This window comes from Dipteris shenzhenensis, chromosome 12 (assembly GCF_047967505.1).
Source record: "Dipteris shenzhenensis isolate YYH24624 ecotype China chromosome 12, Dip_SZ_1.0, whole genome shotgun sequence".
Taxonomy (NCBI): domain Eukaryota; kingdom Viridiplantae; phylum Streptophyta; class Polypodiopsida; order Gleicheniales; family Dipteridaceae; genus Dipteris; species Dipteris shenzhenensis.
Window position 1 is genome coordinate 44,072,479 of NC_141607.1, and position 22,825 is coordinate 44,095,303.

The 22,825-nt window shown below is 40.6% G+C and overlaps 1 protein-coding gene across 3 annotated transcripts in view; it reads left to right on the top strand.

Moving 5' to 3' along the window:
• The window catches only part of LOC147896263 (Transport protein particle (TRAPP) component), a 63,161-nt gene extending 61,077 nt beyond the window's left edge, over positions 1 to 2,084 (top strand). For all 3 annotated transcript variants that reach the window (XM_087382888.1, XM_087382887.1, XM_087382889.1), the window contains one exon: positions 1,855 to 2,084. In XM_087382888.1, coding sequence (XP_087239014.1) covers positions 1,855 to 1,884 — 30 coding nt within the window. In that variant the 3' untranslated portion in view covers positions 1,885 to 2,084. The remainder of the gene's footprint in view (positions 1 to 1,854) is intronic.
• The last annotated feature ends 20,741 nt before the right edge of the window (positions 2,085 to 22,825 follow it).

A 22,825-nucleotide genomic window follows, 5' to 3' on the forward strand; every position in this document is an offset into this window, starting at 1 on the left:
TCGATGGCAGATTGCATGCTCGCAATCTGTGCCTCCACAACTGGGGTGCTCCCTGGGACTGTACGTACAGCAGTGACCTCCTATCGGAGCTGTGAGATCTCCTGTCTGAGCCCCTGAATAAGATCAGCATGGACTCGGATAGCCTGAGACTCATCCTGTATGAGTTGTGCCTGCTCCTGGGTGAAGCGTGTCTGTTCCTGTGCCCCTCCAAAGTAGGTGTCATAATTGGAGAGAGAACTGTAGCGGGAGAAGAAGGGAGAGATGGGAGAGCCACGTGTGTCTGCCTCACCTCTCCTTTTGTGTATGCCTAAATGTGAGAACTTGTAGGAAATAGGTGCTATTGTCTTGTTCCCATGTGTGTGTTGGAGAAATTGGAGGATATAAGCCTGCCAAGAGAGAGAGAGAGAGAGAGAGAGAGAGAGAGAGAGAGATGTATTAACGTCTGCAAAAGGCCTCGCGGGCCTATGAGAGAAAGTGCAAAACCAAAAGGTAACTCATACAAGCCACTGAGGGCTGAAGCAAAGGGTTCACGAAGACCCTTGCTGAAAGCTAAAGTGCTAAACTAGTGAACAAAATACTAGAGTAGCAAAATAACAGAAGACTGTCAGGTGCTTAGAGCTAGCACTCCTAGTACATGCTCAAGTTCCACGTGGGGGAGGGCGTGGTCTCCTCGATCTCTGGATCCGGTGGGCTACGTCAAGGGTGATGCCTCGTCTCTGGCGGTCACCTCTGAGAAGGGATGAGATAGACCGGACCTCGATCGTGCATGCCCTATCTGTGTTGCATGTGGAGTGTCTCTCGTTTGGCAGCATCGTGGTAAACACTCCTACTGCTAATCCATGATGCTCTCATCTCATCAAGCTCCTCTCCCTCAACCACACCGGCAGCTGACTCAGATGCATAGATGTCTTTAACAAAAGTATGTGATCTGTCGATTTCGGTAACCTGTGGCATCAGTCCATGCTGCTCTCTGGTCTGTTGCATCAATGTGTCTCTCCGCTGACGCATCTCGATCAGGTAGAGCCCAACACAAAGCCATGCCCCTCCTGAAAGAGGCAGTGATATCATCCCCAGATCTCATAATAGACTTGACAAACACATAGAAAATGCTCCTCCGTCTCGATCTCCTCCATCTGGCATAGTCTGCAAGTCCTCTGCTCTTTGGGTATGCGTGTAGCTCTCCCTGCCTCAATCCGCAGCTGATGTGATGAGACTCGTAACTGACCAATGGCGATCCTCAGTGCATGTGAGACTCTCCTGTCCTCGAGATATTTAGGTCTGATGACAAGACCATGCTTTGAGACCCTCAGGAAGTGGTCATGGTAGAACTGGATGTTGTTGGAGAACTACTTTCCCCCCCTAGCCCTAGATGTATGGAACTGGAGGAGGTCTAACCGTATGATATGATTGATCGCATCTCGTGGGATCTTGGGTGGTGCGTCCAGACTGTACTGAAAGGGGGGAAGTTTGTTCATTTGAATGCCGTGACTACCAAACCATGTTGGGGGGGGGGAGAGAGAGAGAGAGAGAGAGTATTACTGTCTTTAGGAGGCCTTATGGCGTTGACCTCCTAAAAAGAGAGAGAGAGAGAGGGGGGGGGGGGGGGGGGGGGCATTTCCAAGAGCAAGCTCAACTCCACAAATTCAACTTCTCTAGTAGGATGGGTTGTCGGATTTCTGCTTTTGGTATTCTCCTCAAATGTTATACCTTATCTTCAGCTTGAACTTGTCTGAATAGAGTTATGTGACTTATTGCGGGATGGGTTGTCCAATCCTTGTTGTATACAGACTTTTCTACATGGGTTGTTCGTGTTAGCTTGAACATGTTTGAACAAAGTCATGTAACTTATTGCAGGTCTTGCAACGGGAGGCACGGTTGGGTTAGTCGAACCTTAGTCTCGATAGAAGAATTAGATCGTACTAGGCATCTTGTGATATACTTTGAGTGAAGTTTGGAAATTGGAAGCTTTGTAATATATCAGAGTTACATATAAGATCTAAGGACCCACAAACAAACATCAAGGATCATCCATTCTATATCTTGTCAATGTCAAGGTACTTCTTTTTGTTTTAATAAATTTATAGTCTTCTTGAGATTGATGTCAAAGATATTGTGATCAGAAAGTCAAAGATAATGAATAGTTGAAGCTTGATCATAGGCATACTCGTTAGGATTTTCGTTGGAGGATTTAATTTGTGTATCCTTAGTTATGTAAGGAGGCTTACGTCTGAGAGAATCTTTTTGCATCTTTGAATGGATAGAAAGTCTGCTTTTTTGGGTTTGTTTATGAGGACAATACTAATGATCTATTGTATAGAGTTCATGATTGATATTTTTTCAGGGTAGTTTTAGCTGTATTCATTTTTTAATTTGGTAGTTTTTGTTGCTACCACTTTTCTTAGAGAGAAAATAATATTAATTTTTGATTTATTCTTATTGCACCTGAATTCATGCACTTAATACCTTTGGTTGTATATTATATATAATTAGTGTCTATTTTTTTCAAATGTAGTTTTCAATGTTTTTGAAACTATATTTGGTAACACTCATGGATTGTAAGGATGATAAAGTTTTCAATACTTTGACTTCCATATGTAAATCATACACAATGTCTTGGCTGTAAAAAGGAACTCCATTGTAACATGGAGAATGCAGCTTGGTAAAATAGATAGTGCAAAATCTTCAACCAAATGGAGAAATAAGTCTCAACTAATGACCCACCAGGAGAAGGGAAAGAAAGACATGAACTTGGGAATGTGTTTTGCATCATTGTTTTAACTCCTAATTTACAAACCATTAGTGCTTTAAATAAATTACTATAAGACTTGTTCAAAGATATGGTATAAGAGGGTGTGATAGGGTTGAAAGACTTTTGTACATGAATGATTAAGCCTGCTAAACATGACCTATACATTTGGCAAGCCCATGAGAATCATCTTGCTATGTTATGCAACTAGCAAGCGTAAGATTGGGGAAGGGATCATTTCCCTTGAGGAGCCAACAATCACAAAAGATGAGCTATCCAGGAGTTATTATTTTTGAGACTAGTAGAGGATTAAATAAGCATTTATTCTACATCACATCAAATCAGATTGGAAAATGGCAACACGTTGAAGATCAGATAGCATCAGAGGACCGAGTTTAAAATTGACAACACAATGAAGTAGAGGGTGTCAAGAACCTCAAGCAACTGGAAGCCAAGATGCGTAGAACCATGCATGAAAGCTTTATTATATACTAGTGAGAACCCATCTTCGAAGAAAGTGGCATTGATAGTTTGAAAATGAAAGTAAGAAAGGAGGGGATCATCATTTTATTTTGAAGAACTCCACACAAACAAGAATGAATGAAAGGTCAAGCATCACTCCTTTTGTATCAAAATCATCAAAAATTAGTTTATCTATTGATTTGATGCACATATTCAAAAATATGACTCAATATTTGGGAAGCACCCGATTGGCCGCGAGAACAAGAAATTGCAATGAAATGATTGAATTATTGTACTTCTTATAAGGGTGCTTGTGTCATGGTCGAAATTTTAAAATTCACTCTTCGGTAGGCAAGCAATCTTGTATGCTTGTATGTTCTCTATGCTAGCATTGTAGGTTTCATCATAGAAGAGGTCAAGCAATACATACTCTTGCTAGCATTGTAGGTTTCATCATAGAAGAGGTCAAGGGTGTTGAGCTCATTTTAAATCAAGGTTCTATTGATGGCGTGGCATGCTAATGAGAATGTTGAGCACAAGGTAAAGAATTCTTGGAGAATTGTTGGATTTGTACACTATAAGAAATACTAGAGTGATGCATGGTGGAAGGGTGGTTGGTGCAAGAGTCAATGTTCTATGTTCAAGTGGATCCATCTACGGCTTCTAGCTTTCGAACAATGGGATGATTGTTGTTGAACAACAGGATGATTGTTGTTGATTTGGCACCTCCAAATGGAAAGTGCAAGGAGATGTGTCGTGCCTTGCTATTGAAAGTACTTTTTGCATCTAAAATTTTTTAGAAATGGAAGAATTTGATCCATAGGTATGAAGAAGTAAATAGAAATGAGAGCATGACACAAGGGCTTTTAGAAGACGCAACAAAGGTTAACCATTTCCTTCCAAGATATTTGTGTTGCCTCTTAAATGCACAGTAGCTAGATGTTGCTCTTATGGATGCCAAGGATTAAGGGGACATTGTAGCCAGAAGAGAAGAGGAATAGAAATGAGGTATGTGATATCCAGGTCAAAGTTTCAATCAAAGTAATTATTAATTTGGGGATTTTGAAAGATTGCTCTAATCCAACTCTCTAAAGCATTCACTTCTTCAAGTATGTCAACATTTCCTCTATTCTTGAGGAGATTCTCTAATGAGCATATAAATTCAAATTGTTAGTAATCCACATTGATATCAAAAAATTGGTGTGAGCTTGGAAAGGGGGCACTACTAAGAAAATGTGAGTTGTAATAACAAAGATTCATATCAAAGCTACCATGAGGTTGCTCCAAATGAAAAAGAAGAATTATCTTATGTGCTACACTAATTGCAAATTAAGTTCTCCATGTAATAAACTAATTTTTTTTTGCTACTAGCAACAATGCTTTCCCCTCGAGCCTCCTACATCCACTGTGTCTTCTATGCCTCCTTGCACCCCTTGAATCAACCTAAGGCTACACCTCTCCTCTCTTTTGGTTTTGCAATCAGAAATTTGACTTGATTTTTGCTAATTAATATTTACTATTATGTTATGTATCAATATTGTTTGGTTCGATAAATTAAAATCGACATGTATTGAATAAACTTTCATGCTTATATACTTGGGTGTAAATTATAATAATGTTGTTTTTAGTATATCCATAGTAAATGGAACATGGAAACAATACAACTTGTGATGCCTTATTTACACATAGAATGCTCAGATGTTGGTCCCGAAGCCTTGATACTTGTAATGTCCTCATGAATTTCAAGCGAATCGTTATGGAAAGTCAACGTGTTAAAATGTACCCCATGAATTTATCAAATTAAACAGAAGGTGTGATAAGTTGGCAATGAATGTTGATGAAGTTTGTTTTAAAAAGAAGCGTCTTATATTTGTCAGATATTTAGATCACTATTAGAATCAAAATGAATATTGATGACATAAAAAGTCAAATTTGGATGTAAGTCTATGTTGTATGATAAGGACCTTTCAAATTTGGATGTAAGTCTATGTTGTAAGACAAGGACCGACCTTTCAAATTTGGATGTAAGTCTATGTTGTAAGACAAGGACCTTTCTTCAATGAGAAGAAGATGTATAAGACACCCATGAGGGATGTGGAAATGAGAAGAATGACTTTCCAGGATGTGAATCCACGCGCATATGTTGATAGACAACAAGTTGTCCATGCATCGAATATGCATGAAATGGTGCCACCAGGTACTCCCACAGGTACACAATCAAGGGTAGATGATGGATCATCTATTGGTGGAGCAATGTTGTAACATGCTCCTAGGAAGAATTGTGCAAATTGTGCATTTCTGTCTTCTTAGCTTTATCAAGATTTTAAACAATAGAGCATGAATACTCATGGGCATTGCCTCGTGGTTTAAGGGGAGGAGAGAGAGAGAGAGAGAGAGAGAGAGAGAGAGAGAGAGCATGGAGGGGCACACACAATTTTTTTATAGTGAAATTGAGTTGTATTTATATTAGAGAAAACAGTCCTTAAAAAGAAGGCATGGAGCTACTACAAAGTCAAAATATAGCAGTGTATGGAGCTACTACAAAGAGAGGGCATGGAGCTACTACAAAGTCAAAATATAGTAGTGTATGACAAGTATGGAGGGTAATCCAGAGCACAGGCACAAAGACAATGAAAGAATGATTGTCTCATCGAAACCCCAAAGAAGTGACTTTTTGCTAGAGGCGGCTTGCCAAATAGTTTATGGTTTTTCCCTTCCATACAGTCCAAAGTCCAATATCGAACCTAGGTAAAGAGGAGAGCATAGTTTGGCCAATGTGGGATGATGCCAAAAAGCTAGAGAAGCTTGTTAAAGGGAAGCGTGCATGCAGGAGAGGATGATGCCAAAAAAGATATGCCATTGACTTGCACGGGGCCATACATATGTGAAGTGTAGTTGGAGCAGCATGCCAACGTGCAAGAATTTGGCCTACGGGAAAATAACCCGCCATAAGGAAGTTCGCTAGTAAATCAACAATTTGTAAGCCTAGAGTTTCTGCAAGCGTCTTTGCCACCAAGGTTCATCATGAGTCATAGACCAAATGTGATGTAGCAACACCTTATACAACTTGGCATCTGTAATATCACCCAACAACAACCTCCTGCAGCCTTGATGAGTAGAGGAGTCTTCTATGGTTGGGCTCAAGTTTGAGCACCAATTGAAAGGCATGTATCATTTGGGAAAGAAGCTACCAAAATGGTTAATAGTGCATCCCTAGACCAAACTGTCCTATGGTTGGGCTCTATAGTTGGGCTCAAGTTTGAGCATCGGTTGAAAGGCATGTAGCATGTGGGAAAGAAGCTACCAAAATGGTCAATAGTGCATGCCCAAACCAAACTGTCTTGAAGTAGGAAGAAAGGAAAGCACAACCTTTGCATCATAAAGCATATCTCCATAATATGAATCCCTTGTGCATGGATAAAATATGAACGTTTGCATAGCCAATGGAGGGAGGAGCACCTTCTGACAAAATATGAAGAGGGGAGAGGAGAAGAGTGGAGATGAGGAGAGCGGGCACAGCTAGAGAGCACACCACAAATAACTAACTGTACACTAGATTTAGTTGAAAAAATAGAATATATACAAACCCATTTAGGATTAGGGTTAGGGGATCTAACCCTTTCCTTTATAGCACTCTATAAGGTTAGTGCTATGCACATATGATCACGTGATGGTGCTATGCACACATGATCACATGATGTTGAGTGTGAACTCTTAACACCTTCCCTCAAGATCAACATCATGAAGTAGGCCTTTCCTCAAGATGATGATTCTGGGGAATCGAAGAAGGACTGAGCATTACATTCCATCACACTCCTTTAATGGGAATGTCCTTCCTCTGCGTCAAACCAAGAGCTAGTCAGTGTTTCTTGAATAGCTCTTTACCGAGTGGTTTGGTAAAGATGTCTGCAACATTTTCTTTGCTATCACAATGCTACAGTGTGATGTCACCAAGTAACACTCTTTCTCTGATGAAGTGCTCTCTCTGACATCAATGTGCTTTGTCCTGGAGTGATATACTGGATTTTTGGCCAATGCTTGAGCCGATTGATTATCACAGTATATTGTTGTTGGCTTTGACTCATCAAAGTAATCTGTTTCTGGCAATAGTCTTCTGAGCCATATAGCCTCACATGCACCTGTAGTGAGTGCTCTATATTCTGCTTCAGTGGAAGACAAAGAAACAGTTGGCTGTTTGTTTGACAACCATGATATAGCACCTTGACCAAGGAAAAATGCATATCCTTGTGTCGATCTCCTGGTCTCATGATCTCCGGCATAGTCACTGTCATAGTATCCATGCAACCGTGGATGACTTCCTCTGTATTCTATCCCAAACTGTCTTGTACCTCTGATGTATCTCAAGACTCTTTTGGCTGCATTCCAGTGAGATTGTTTTGGATTTGCCATAAACTGTGCTAGTGAGCTTACTGCATAACAAATATCTGGTTGTGTGATTGTTAGATATATAAGAGATCCGATGAGGTGCCTGTAGTATCTGTCATTGACTCTAGGCTTTTCTGAATCTTTAGTAAGTTTCAAACTTTGTTCCATGGGAGTGGCTGCAATCTTGCAATTTGCCATATGAAACTTCTTCAGGAGACTGTCAACATACTTGAGCTGACTCATGAATGTGCTATCTGAATCTCTCCATAACTCAATTCCAAGACAATAGTGCATAAGTCCAAGATCTTTCATGTCGAACTCTGCAGATAAGTCTTGTTTTAGTTTTCTGATGAAGCTATCCTTGCTTCCTGTCACAATCAGATCATCTACGTACAAAAGTGCAATAGTACTGTCTTCCCCTTGAACTTTGTAGTAGAGAGTATGATCTACATTGGACTTCATGTATCCCAGATCAGCAAAATACTTGTCGATTCTACTGTACCAACTTTTGGGTGCTTGTTTTAAGCCGTAGAGACTTTTCTTGAGATGGCAAACCTTATTCTCCTTTCCTGGTTCAACATAACCTGCTAGTTGTTGCATGTAGACTTCCTCGTCTAGGTAACCATTGAGACTTGACATCGAGCTGATACAGATTCCATCTACTGAGTGTCGCTAGTGATATCAAGAACCGTATGGAATCCATCTTTGCTACTGGAGCATAAGTCTCATCATAGTCTTGACCATATTTTTGTGCAAATCCTTTTGCAACTAGTCTAGCTTTGTATCTCTTAATACTGCCATCTGGATTGTACTTCACTTTGTATACCCATTTGTTTGCTATGGCCTTCTTTCCTGGTGGAAGGTCACATAATTCCCAAGTATTATTCTTATACAAAGCATCCATTTCTTCATTTATAGCAGTTCGCCATTCTGGCTTGTCTACTGCGTCTTCGAAGTACACTGGCTCTTCTATAGCCATGATGGTAGTCATAAGAGCATAGTTGGTGGTTTCCACCTGAATTGCTTTGCCTTTCTGAGCATATGTCAATCTGGCTGGTGGTCTGCTTTCCCTAGTAGACCGTCTGAGCTGCTGTGGCTCTGCTTGGGGTGTTGTTGGCAATTCTTGCTCTTCTTCATCAACTTGTTCTGTAGATGACTGTGAAGTCGATGCTTCTATCTCCTGTGTAGGTGAGGTTTTCCATTCTGATTCCGCATCAAAGATTACATCTCTGGAGATAATGACTTTGCGGTTGATGGGATCATACAATTTGTATGCTTTGCTTTCTTCACTGTAGCCAACCATGATGCATTTGCGGTCTTCGCATCCAATTTCCTGCGATGATCATCATGTATGTGGGCATATGCTATGCAACCAAATATACGGAGATGCCCAATGTGTGGCTTGTGTCTAGTGAATGCTTCATAAGGAGTCATACCTTGTATCGGTTTGGTAGGAAGCCGATTAAGCAAGTAGTTTGCTGTAGCTATTGCTTCTGCCCAATACTGATTTGGAAGATGCTTTTCACTAAGCATTGCTCTAGCACTGTCTGCTAAAGTCCCATTCTTCCTTTCAGCTCTTGCATTCTGCTGAGGAGTATGTGCACATGTGAATTGTCTTCGAATGCCGTGATTTTTGCAAAAGTTCATGAATGTTGAAGACATGTATTCACCTCCTCTATCTGATCTCATGACCTTGATCTTTCTGCCTGTCTGGTTTTCTACCATGGCTTTGAATTCTTGAAATCTGGAAAACACTTCAGATTTCTTTTTCAGAAAGTAGATCCAACAATATCTGCTGTAGTCATCGATGAAAGTCAAGTAGTAAAGTGAACCATTGATGCTGCGGGTCTGGGCATAACCCCATACATCTGTATGTATCAAATCAAGAATACCTCATGCACGAGAGGTACTTCTAACAAAGTTGGTTCGCTTTTGTTTGCTGAAGCAGCATGCTTCACAAAATTTTCCAAGAAATTGTAGCTTCGGAATCCCAATTGTCATATTCTGATTCCTGAGATCTAACAAGTACTTGAAGTTGACATGACCATATCTCTTGTGCCATTTTGTAGATAGTGGCATCTATTGCGGTTGAGCTGACATGGCAATGGGCATGCTTATCTGGTACTGTAGCTAGCATTCTGTATAAGCATCCTTCCTTGACACCTTTTGCTACTAGCTGACATCTTTTGGATTTGTCTCTGATAGTGCATTCATCACCGTTGAAGATGACTTTGTAATTGTGTTCCGTCATTTGACCTACTGACAAAAGATTCTTGTTGAGCTTCGGAACATAGAGCACATCTTTTACTAATCCTTTTGTACCAGTGAAATTGTTCATAGGGATAACTCCTGTCCCTTGAACTGGATTAAGTGTATTATTTGCTGTGTAGACATTTTTCTGACCTTCTAATGGTTTCATCTCTGTGAACCATTCCTGATGATTTGTCATATGAGATGATGCACCGCTGTCGATATACCAAGGATCCTGTTCCACTTGGTCGACTTGATAGCTATAATCCTCTTTGGGATTGAAATCAGTCTAGGTACATTGTATCAGTCTGATGCAATTTCTTGCTTGCAAGAAACATATTTCCATGTTCATTTGCAAAATGACCGTGACTAGAATGTCCACCACGATGATTTCCTCTGCCTCGGGAATTCCCTCGATTACTACTGGATTGACTGCCTTGGTCGTACTGCTTCTTGCGGCAATCTCTTTCATAGTGTCCAAACTTGTGATAGTAGTTGCACTGAATGTTTGACACGTTGGTAGATGCATTCCCTCGTCCTTGGAATCTTCCTCGGTTGGAATGATTTCCTCTTTGCTGATTTTGATGTTGCTGAGGATGATGCTGATGCTGACTTTGATTTTATTGCTGATGATGACCACTTTTCTGATATGATCTACCTTTGCCTTTGCCTTTGCCTCTGCTTCTGTCTGAAGCTGTGAATGCCTGATCATTAGAATGACCTTTACGTGCTTGAATGGCCTGAGTCCTGAGTTCTTCACCAAGTAGGAATGACTGAAGTTCTTCTAGTGTTGGAATTTGCCGTTGGATGGCAATACTCTGGACTAGATTCTCGTATCCCTCTCCTAGTCCATTCAGAATGACTTGAACCATTTCTGCGGGGTACATAGTCTATCCTGCTGCTGCAAGTTGATTGTTGTAGCCTTTTATGCGGAGTACATAAGCATGACCGGTTTCACTGCTGTTGCGGAAACTCTGGTTGATCTGGTTTCTCAGGGTGAGAATTCTGGATGTGTTCTTGGACTCGTAGAGAGCTGCGAACATATCCCATGCTTCTTTTGATGTCTTGACTGTGTTGAGCTGTCCTAGCATGACATCTTGCACATTCTGCTTGATCAGGTGATAGGCATACTTGTCTTTCTTATCCCATTCTGCTTGAGCTCGGGCAATGGCAGGATCTGCTACTGGTGCGAAAACTGTTTGTGTAGATGTAGATCCTGTTGTAGATCCCGTTGCTGGTGCTGTGACAACAGATGGAGTAGAGCTACTTGTGGCTGGATCGTCCAATGGTCTAGGTGTAGACCCATCGACATACTCCCATTTGTCCTGAAGCACAAGAATGGTCTCCATTCGGTATTTCCATGTACCGTAATTGGAGTTGTCTAACTTAGCAGATGCCTCCAGATTGAGGTTGCTAGTCGACATGGTGCAAGAAATGAACTCAAAAGTGTCGTGAAAATCTCTGTATGAATCAACTGCAAATACACTGACTATGCCAAGTGAAATCTCTGTACCATCGGTGAAATTGCAGTATATAAAATCTGATATGTATTACAAGGCTTGTGGCAATGATGCCGGGAATAGCCAAGAGGCTCTACAAGGCTGAAATGATGTGCACGATGCCGTGAGATAGCTGAATAGGCTTTACGATGTTGGCATGTGTGTGAAATCAAATGGTATCTGCCCATTGAAACAATCTGCAATGCCTCTGTACTCTCTGAAATCTGCTCACTGGACTAATGAACGTAAGGTTTCAGGTAATGTAATGATGTGAAACTGTATGTGAGGGTATGGACTGACTCCGAGTAGGTACTAGTTGAGAATTTCGGGCATGGCTTAGATTGGCAACTTGGGGAAATTCAAAGCGTCCCCTCTATGGCGACCTAGTCTACTTTGATCTAGATCTAAACCAATCGTCGATCGATGAAAGAACAGCAAATAATTCATTTTCTTTTTGTTCTTTTTAAGTGCTGGGTTAGATGCGTTGATGTAGAGGCAAATGTGTGTGAAGGAAGTGGTTTTGTCGGCGAGGCTAAAATGTGAGTGTAACTTGTGCCGAAATGTGCGCGTGATGTGACGAGCACGTAGAGCACAAAAAAATGAGCGGCTTTCCTTTTTGGAGCGCCCTCAAATTCTTCCTGGATCAAGATATATGACTTGATCTAGGTGGAGGGGCAAAAGGAGTGCAAATGTGCTCAATGATGATGTGTCACTGTGAGTCACATGCAGTGATGATGTGGCACTATGCCTAGCAAGAGGTGTGCCAGTGAAGCCCTGTGTTGAGGTGGCAAAAGTGGTCACATGAAGTGACTGTGGAGCACTGTGAGTGCCTGCAGAGGTCAGTGCTGAGTGGACAGTTGAGGTGGCACTGCTGATGATGTCAACAGATGACATGGCAATGTTGATGTGGCACTGATGATGTGGACTTCTGATGTGGCACAGGTGATGAGGACTACTGACGTGGTTGATGATGTGGCAAATGATGTGTCTGTGCTGATGTGGACTGTCGACGTGGACTGCTGACGTGCCAGTGCTGACATGGACTACTGATGTGGCACTGTGGATAAGATGATGACATGGCAGCTTCAGAGATAAGGTGGCCACATGGCAAACTCCAGACCTCAACTAACTCAATCCTTTTCTGACCTATGGTTGAGAGGGCTCGGGTTAGTGAGACCCCTTATCCGCCATGTGTCAGATGAATAGAGCTCCAAAATCTTCTAGATTCTAACAGAATCTAGAGGATTCTGCTCCTACAGGTTTTTGTTGCTGCAGGAGTCGGGAGCCGTGCGTTGAAGCATCGCATGAGTCGAGGGAGCTTGGCATTGTAGAGGCGTGGTCGGTTGCAAGAAGCTGGCTATGGAGCTGCTGGTTGATGGCGCTCTGCTTGCTCGCCTCGCTGTTGTGGTGAACGGGGTGAGCTGCAGTATAGGCGCTACTTTGGAGCGGTTCGTTAAGCAAGCTTCATTGGATCCTTTTGCATGGCCGAGTCTCGGTGTTGGAGAGGCGGATGTGAGAGGCGGATGTTGGAGGCGATTCATTTCTGCAGTCTGGTCGTTGGAGTCGCGTAGTTGAAGAGAGCGTCGATGTAGAACGCCGATTGGTCAATGGGCCACCAGGAGTCGTAAGGTGTTGGCCTTAGAGGAGCTGCTACCACTGGGCAAGCGAGCAAGATGCTGGAGTGGCTATGTGTAGGAGGTGCACAGCCGGGTGCTCCTGCTGTCGAATGGAGGCGTTGGTAGATAGAGGCTTTGGAGCACTAGGGGGCGATGATGTAGTCTTGAGCCCATGGTTGCTGGAGCGATGGCTCTTGCTATGTGCAGTCGCTTGATGAAGGATATCATTGGAGTGGCTTTGCCCTGTGTTGGCGTTGTTGGGCACTTGGGCATACTGCAGAGTCGCGGGCGTTGAAGAGCGCAGCTACTAGGAGCGTGGCTCATTGAGGATCGGGTTGGAGGAGTTGGAGTACGGTCTAAGTGGTTGCTTGGAGAGGTAAGCCACCGCCGTTGCAGGGGCTTAGTCGATGGAGCAGTCCGTGAGCCTTTTGTTTAGCCGATCGCCTTAGTGGTTGTAGGCATTAGATGGCTATGAAGCACGCTGGAGCGTGTTGCAGACTGGATGGCAGATCCTTTGTTGATGAAGCAAGAGGCCGTTTGAGTCACCTGAAGATGCTCTCGTTGCAGCTGGTGATGGAGAGGCTTGAAGGAGCTTTAGAACTCTCTATGTCTCCCCTTCTCTCTTGACCTTGCAGAGTGCTCAAAACTCTCAAAAAGTCATGAATGAATCGCTCATAAAATTGAATCTCTTACTCACAAAAAAACTCTCTCAAGAACTTAAAGAAAGAATAATGGATGGAAATTTCCTCTCAATGGACGGAAATTTCTCTCAACGGAAGTGAAGGGAACACTCAATCTCTCTCGATCTCTCAATCTCTCAATCACTCTCACAAGAAGGATGGCAATGCCTCAATGGAAGGCAAGGGAGCTCTGATACCATGAAAAAATATGAAGAGGGGAGAGGAGAAGAGTGGAGATGAGGAGAGAGGGCACAGCTAGAGAGCACACCACAAATGACTAACTGTACACTAGATTTAGTTGAAAAAATAGAATATATATACAAACCCATTTAGGGTTAGGGTTAGGGGATCTAACCCTTTCCTTTATAGCACTCTATAAGGTTAGTGCTATCCACATATGATCACCTGATGGTGCTATGCACACATGATCACATGATGTTGAGCGTGAACTCTCAACACCTTCAACCAATGCAAGCTCTCAACACTCAAAGAGTTCTTATCAAGAGTGTCTTGATCATTCTATTTTAAGCTAGCAGAGTATGTGTTCCCAATCAAAAAGCATACGGGTCACAATAGGAAATCCCCTAACTCTGCCATCCAAGTGTTAGAAGAAAATACCATGGAGATGGCTACCAGTGGACAAAGTCAGTAGTCGTCAAGTGTGGGAGCAAGTGACTCATCATGATGGCCTAGGGCTAATTCCCCTGCAAGAACTCAAGCATCATTTTCCCTTTTTGAGCGAGGCTCTTGTCACTTTCATCTTTGTGAGAGAGTTTATGATTCAAGTTACTGAGAAGGTTGCAAATCAACATTCAAGAAGCCTTTAATGTGATTGACCACAATCTTAGCAATCAACTTATAAGTAACAGACATAAGAGTAATGGATTGCCAATTAGCAAATGATTCACACAAGTTCTTCTTGGGAAACAATTTGACCGGCCCTTTTTTCCAAGTGGTTGGCATTTTTTGAGTTTCCCAGGCACAATTAATCATATGTAGTAAATTGGTCCCAATATGCAAAGGAAGAACTCTATCGTGAGACCATCCCAGCCCGAAGAATTCCATTTTCCACATGACTTTTCGGCAGCTCCCAATTGTCTTGCCTTGAAGTCTCAACTTGCATATCTTGTTTGGGAGAGACAAAACATTAGAAGAAGGGAATGCGAGATGCCCAAACTATTGGGCATAGTGACTCACACAAGCATGGGACAAATTTGCCTGTGAGTGAGGAGGTCCAATGACTATCAACATCTGTAACATGGCATCACATTGGCGCTTGTAGTGCAATCTTTTGAAAAATTCCTTTGATGAACAACCCTTATCAGAGAGGCTCATTGCCTAGCTTTAGTTTCTTCTTTTGCAATCTTCCTATGATCATTGCATTCCAAGAAATGCCTAGTCGAATATAGGCATTCTCCTTCAATCTAAGATAAAAATCATGAATATGACTAAGTTCTATCAATTCCTAAATAACAAGTGTTTTTGGCCTCCACAACTACCTCCCTAAGATGGCAAATGTAATTCTTCACATATGCACGAATCACATGTTGGATACGGTGAGCAAAGGCAGTCCATGCATAATCAACATCAATCAGACTATGTCCAAAGAGGGGACATGGCATCACACACCATGTCCTTATATGTTTCATGTGGCAAATAAGTATTATTGACAATAAGAATCTCTTAAGAATGAAGTAGTCTGTCATCCTTCATCTCATGAAAAGACAACCTCAACCAATGAGGAGCATGATTTGAGTGTGGAAATGCACAATCTACCCAGGTGACACGTAAAGGCATCATATTGATTTCCATTAACCATATACCAATGATCCAACCTTACCTTGTAGGCTGATTTTGCACTGTGTTGAAAAGTATATCTAAAATGCAAGGGTTGGGAATGCATCCAAAGGTCATCAAGCCACATCTAAAGTAGGTTTTGACATTCAGAAGCTAGCATGTGGTGTGAGTAGACAAGGAGCCACCATGAGGTAATGAGACACCAAGAAAGAAGAACTAACCTTTGCTATGGAGGATTATTAAAGCCCCCACAAATGAAACACACTGTCTCTAAGGATATTGCAGCATGTCCTACAAATCTTTACTCTTTTATGCAAAGGTTGCAGAGCATAGACTAAAGTAAACTCAAGAATGTCCACTTGCACAAGGCATTGGAGAACAATCGATCTGCCATTTCGATCTTTAAGAGCCACAATAGGTTGATGCAAATGTTTCACAAGAACATCCACATCAAAAAATGAATACTCACCCGCATAAAAAATATCATAGTCTGCGAAATGCCATGTCTGGCATGCATACACATGCTATTATGCTCTTGCAATGCCATAATATTTTGCTACATTATACATACATACATAAAAAATATCATAGTCTGCGAAATGCCATGTCTGGCATGCATACACATGCTATTATGCTCTTGCAGTGCCATGATATTTTGCTACATTATACATACATACATACATACATACATACATATACATATATATATACATATATATACATATATATATATATATATAGATACATATATATATATATATATATATATATAGATACATATATATACATATACATATATATATATATATAGATACATATATATACATATACATATATATATATATATAGATATACATATACATATATATATATATATATATATACATATATATATATATACATATACATATACATATATATATACATATACATATACATATACATATATATATACATATACATATACATATATATATATATATATACATATACATATACATATATATATACATATACATATACATATATATATACATATACATATACATATACATATATATATACATATACATATATATATATATATATATATATATATATACATATACATATATATATATATATATATAAGCCCATAACATCTTCCATTTTCATTGGCTTTGCACATTGTATGTCAAACATTTTATTTGATCTAACATATTACAATTGTGTAAAAAGCTTTCCCTTATGAAAAAACAACCAAGATTGCATGTTAGCCTCAAGATCCATGGAATGATCCTGATCGAGCACCAAATATTGTTGCCTTCACACAAAAAAGGAAACATCTTCTTCCATTAACAACATGTGATGCTCAATGACTACGGCGCAAGTAATGCCTATGTTCTCAGTTGGAGTAGGTGAATTGGTCGAAGCACGAGTCCAAGTACGAGATGGAAGGGTCTTATAAATTGGGATCATTTTTAAAGGGATTTTCCATCTATCAGTAGATGTATTTTCTTTTCTTTTGATTAGATGTAGACACAAACATTTCCATTACCTACCTGAGTGAGTCACTTTTACTTTACCTTTATCCACCACAATAGGGGCTATTTTAGAAGTCTTGCTCTTAGACCTAGATGACTCAAGCACATTTGTAGTCATAGATGCAGTGTCTAGGGGCATCTTATGTGGAAGGTATGGACATTGTGAAGCTATGTGTTTAAATTTGCAAAGCTATGTGCTCAACTTTGCGACATTCAAAATCCGCACCTGCAAAAAGGCCCCATTTGAGCTTCTAATGAGCACTACTCATTGCAATGTATGGCTAGATTTGTATCCCACAAAATGTAGAACCATTTAGAATTGCCATTCTACCAAGGTGGACACAAAACTTTGCCCTATGAAGCTCTAACTTTTAGCACTAGTTGTTCCAAGCATGGAGGGAAATCCATGACTTCAACCCAAACATGGACGTCGATGGCTAATCATCACTTGATAATCATGTTCACGAGACCATGGCAAGACATATACCATCTATTTACCATAGTACATTGGAGACTTTTGCAAAAGCATTTGCTTATGTTTTTTGTTTGCCAGAATAATTTCAAAGAATCCCTTTGTAGCATAATGCACTTTGTGTACCAAACAACCTCCCAAAGTCCTTGTCAATCAATTTCACACACCAGTAGCAATAGGCATGTAGTTGAGAAAGAAAATTCAAGTATTTTGGGCATACATCCAAGACGTATCAACAATCTCATCAACATCAACCAAAATACCCACAAAAGGGACAGGCTCTATCCAAGATTTCACAGTATCCTCAAAACCTTCACGCATAACATTAGATTGTAGTTGCAGTTCTTGTGCAGTATGAATTGGACTGTTTGGACCCATCATGAATTTTTTCTTCTTGTTTGGAGCATGTTCCTCTTTTCCATAATCCATTACAACCAAAGAAATTGTACCCATAGGGATGCAACAAAAACAACACACACAAATCACTCGACTGTGCATACACAAGCATGCGTGTGTAGATATGGACATATAGACACAGACACACACAGGCACACAGACACAGACACAGACACAGACACAGACACAGACACAGACACAGACACACACACACACACACACACACACAATTCTCATTTATCTTTTGTCCTTGCAAATTGCTTTTCTTTCCTTTATAAATCCTTTGACACTCCCTCCCTCAATAATTCCCCCCAACTCTCTCTACCCTTCTTCCTCCTCTTTTACCTAATTTTTGTTAAAACCCTCTCTCTCCAAACTTATCCCCTCCCTTTTCCCCTACTCTAGCTCATTACATTCCCCCTAATTAGTTCTTAACTTTTCATAGTTTTCTCCTAATTTTTCATAATCCTATTTTGTCCTTTTCACTCCCTAGCGTAACCACACTCCTCTAATTTTTCTATATTTTCCCTTAATTTCCCTAATTTCTTTTCCCTCAAACTCCCTTATTTTCCCCTTAATTTGTCTCTAATTTTCTCCATATTTTTTTCTCAATCTCCCTTATTTTTCCTAATCCCTCTCTCTCTCTCTCTCTCTCTCTCTCTGTCTCTCTCTCTCTGTCTCTCTCTCTCTCTCTATTATCTCTTCATTTCCCTCCCAAACCCCCTCTTTCTCTTTCCCCCAAAACCCCCCTATTTTACCTATTTATCCCCTCTACTAAGTATTAATTCTAATCTTTCCTTATTTTCCCTAAAATTTCTTAAGTCTATTTCTAACACCACCCCCCCCTTTTCTCCTTTATTATTATTTGGTACAGTCCCCTGTCTTCTTTCCTAAGTTTCCCTTTTTCATATCATCCTCTAATTATTTCCTAAATTGTTCCTATCCCTCTCCTATTTTCCCTATATTTCCTATAATTCTCCGTTTCCCCTATTTCTTCCTCATTTCATTAAAAAACCTAATTTTCCCTCATTTCTTCCCTTTTCCCCTTTATTTTTCACTAAAATTTTCATTGATTCTTCCTACTCTTTTGTTTATTTCCTCCCCATCAGTTTCTCTAATTTCTCCTAATTGTTGCTAAATTTCTCCTAATTTTTTCCTATTTTTTCTCTAAAATTTCCTAAATTTTCTAAAATTTTGCTAATTTTCTCTTCCTAATTTCCTAACTTTGCCTAGTTCCCTAGTTATTCTCCCTAAACAAAAAACCCCCCTCCCCCGACTGGACCTATCCTTTCCTTCCCAAACTCTCACGTCCCCCCCCTGCTTTTCCACGACTTAGGCTCCCTCACCTATAAAACCTCCTCCTTTAGTCTAGCCTCTCTCAAATCGCTCCTTCCTCCCTTTATGACTCGTGCAAGGACCTCCTTACCTCCCTTTGTGACTCGTGCCTGTCATTGTTGACAACTTCCACAAATGGAGTGCCCGCGTATGCCTCCCGTACTACTCACCTCCCACTCTAATCCCCCCATCCTGACTACGACCCACAATCTGTGGCCCCTACGTCGATTTGCGGACCGCCTATTCCAAACGCTAACACTGACGCAGCTCGTCCTCCCACTTGCATACGCATGCCTTGAAGTCTACCCTCTACTTAAATTCGACTGTCTTGGACTACCAGGTACCCCTTATGCTCGCATGTATGGACTACTTTGCTATGCTCAAAGACCGATGCGGATTAACTGCTTCTCACTGCCTTGGCTTTGGTGCCTCACATCCCTCACCTTCTCTGCAGTAACCCACTACCCATTGTCCTCTGCGCACACTCCCTCTTTTGCACCATCCCGCGTACTATGGACTCACATGTCATTCTACCTTTCTTGATATACCACCCCCCACCCCCGCCCCCGCCCTCTCTTTTTCTACTATCTCTTCATTTATAAACCTCTTTATTAACTTATAATAGCTTATGACGAGTCTCCCTAACACCATTTCTATTAAACTTATTAGCCTCCATGTACTTTTATTCACTTTTTCAAACCACTCATCCTAGTTTCTCTAAACCCTTGCCCCTTGCCCCCCTTATCTCTTTCTCCCATCTTTTTACATTTAATTACCCCCTTCCCCCCCATTATTTTTTAATTAATACCCCTCCCCCTTATTTTTACATTAATTCCCCTTCTCTTTTTTTCTCCCTTTCCTTCTATTAACTTGTATTATATTTCCCTCTAATTTTAACTCAATTTGACTTGGTTGTTTAAAACTACACCTGCTAGCATCACTATTCCTCTTCCACACCTCTTCCATGCATCCCTCCCCTTCCAAATTCTTCTCACTTACCCCTTCTACTAAGTTTCAATTTTTATTCTCTGTAACCTCCAAACTCATTCCTCTACCCAAACAATTTTTACATTAAGCTTGATAAGTGTATGGCCAAGTGTTTATTTTTATTGTGACTCCGATAATAAGGGAGGGGTGTTTATGACACCTGTTTTCCCAACTAAAGTTTAAACTAGTTCTTACTATTTTGCTTGTTGGATGGTGGTAGGTAGGCAGATTCCCTTCAGTAAAAATGATGTTGTCAACGACTTATCAAAGCTCACAACTTCTCACATTTCCTTTTTTCTTAAAAAAATGTTCACCCTTTAGTGATGCTACTTCATTCATAGTGGATTTTCTATTTATTTTAAAGTTTGTAAATAAAACATTTCTCATTCCTACTCTAAATTGTCTTCTCTTCATTATGAAAAGGGGTGTTGTTATGTCTTCTACACACACACGCTTTCCCCTGAACTTTGGAGGGTTGCACATAGTACACTGAAGTTATTAAGGCCTTTTTGTTTTCTTGACTCCCTTCTCTAACTTGTTGTTTATTATTAATTTTTTCTAAAAGCGTTATTCTAATTCTTCTGTTTTCCTTGTAGAAATATTCATGGGACGTCACAATCCAATCTTTATCTCTCAACAACCGACTCCGACTATTAGTTTCGCCTCCCAAACAATACATTTAAGTCATCATGACCTTTTCCTTTTGACTCTTTTCATTTCTATTATGAGCAACACTATTTTATTCCACCTACCTTTTAAATTTTCACCTTTTTAAGGACTCTTCAAACCTAGATAATTGTTAGAATTGCCCACTTTCCTCTCCTTGCTTGTTATTGCTACTACTAAGTCCTCAACTTATTCTATTTGCTTCCACACTAGTAAATTCTGACCTACCTTACTCAAGTACATATTTTCCATTCCTTAAATTTGCACTTCTCAATACTTCTTAACCTCTTCAGGTAGACAGTGGGTCATCACAGTAGGTGATGACCTACTATCTCACCTAGTGTGTTGTATCCTACTCGGGCAATGGTGGGACACACATATACAACACATACTGTGTTGTATCCTACTGGGCAATGGTGGGTACGTGTACACACACATACTATTCTCATTTTCTCTTTTGTCTTTGCAAATTACTTTTCTTTCCTTTATAAATCCTTTGACAAGCCTTTTCAAACTACCTCTCCCCTCTCCCTCCCTCAATAATCCCCCCCAACTCTCTCTACCTTGCTTCCTCCTCTTTTACCTAATTTTTGTTAAAACCCTCCCTCTCCAAACTTATCCCCTCCCTTTTCCCCTAGAGATCATTACATTCCCTCTAATTACTGTTTAAATTTTCATAGTTTTCTCCTAATTTTTCATAATCCTATTTTGTCCTTTTCACTCCCTAACAACACTTCTCTAATTTTTCTATATTTTCCTTTAATTTCCCTAAAATTTCCCCCCTCAAACTCCCTTATTTTTCCCTTAATTTGTCTTCAATTTTCTTCGTATTTTTTTCTCAATCTTCCTTATTTTTCCTAATCTCTCTCTCTCTCTCTCTCTCTCTCTCTCTCTCTCTCTCTATTATCTCTTCATTTCTTTCTCAAACCCCCTCTTTCTCTTTCTTCCAAAACCCCCCTATTTTACCTATTCATCCCCTGTACTAAGTATTAATTCTAATCTTTCCTAATTTTCCCTAAAATTGCATAAGTCTCTTTCTACCCCCCCCCTTTTCTGCTTTATTATTATTTGGTACGGTCCCTGTCTTCTTTCCTAAGTTTCCCTTTTTCATATCATCCTCTAATTATTTCCTAAATTGTTCCTATACCTCTCCTATTTTCCCTATTTTTCCTATAATTCTCCGTTTCCCCTATTTCTTCCTCATTTTTTAAAAACACCTAAATTTCCCTCATTTCTTCCCTTTTCCCCTTTGTTTTTCACTAAAATTTCCATTGATCCTTCCTACTCTTTTTTTAATTTCCTCCTCATCAGTTTCTTTAATTTCTCCTAATTGTTGCTAAATTTCTCCTAATTTTTTCTCTAAAATTTTGCTAATTTTCTGTTCCTAATTTCCTAACTTTGCCTAGTTCCCTATTTTTTCTCCCTAAATAAAAAAACCCCCCTCCTTCGATTGGACCTATCGTCTCCTTCCCAAACTCTCACGTCCCCCCCCCTTCTCCCCGACTTAGACTCCCTCACCTATAAAACCTTCTCCTTTCGTCTAGCCTCTCTCAAATCGCTCCTTGCCTCCCTTTATGACTCATGCAATGACCTCCTTACCTCCCTTTGTGACTCATGCCTATCATTGTTGACAACTTCCACAAATGGAGTGCCCGCGTACGCCTCCCATACTACTCACCTCCCACTCTAATCCCCTCCGTGCTGACTACCGCCCACATTCTGGCCCCTACCCCGATTCGCGGATTGCCTATTCCAAACACTGACACTGACGCGGCTCGTCCTCCCACTTGCATACGCACGGCTTGAAGTCTACCCTCTACTTAAATTTGACTGTTTTGGACTACCAGGGACCCCTTACGCTTGCAGTAACCCACTAGCCCACTATCCTCTGCGCACACTCCCTCTTTTGTGCCATCCCGCAACCTATGGACTCACAAGTCCTTCTACCTTTCTTGAGTTACCCCCCCCCTCTTTTTCTCCTATCTCTTAATTTATTAACCTCTCTATTAA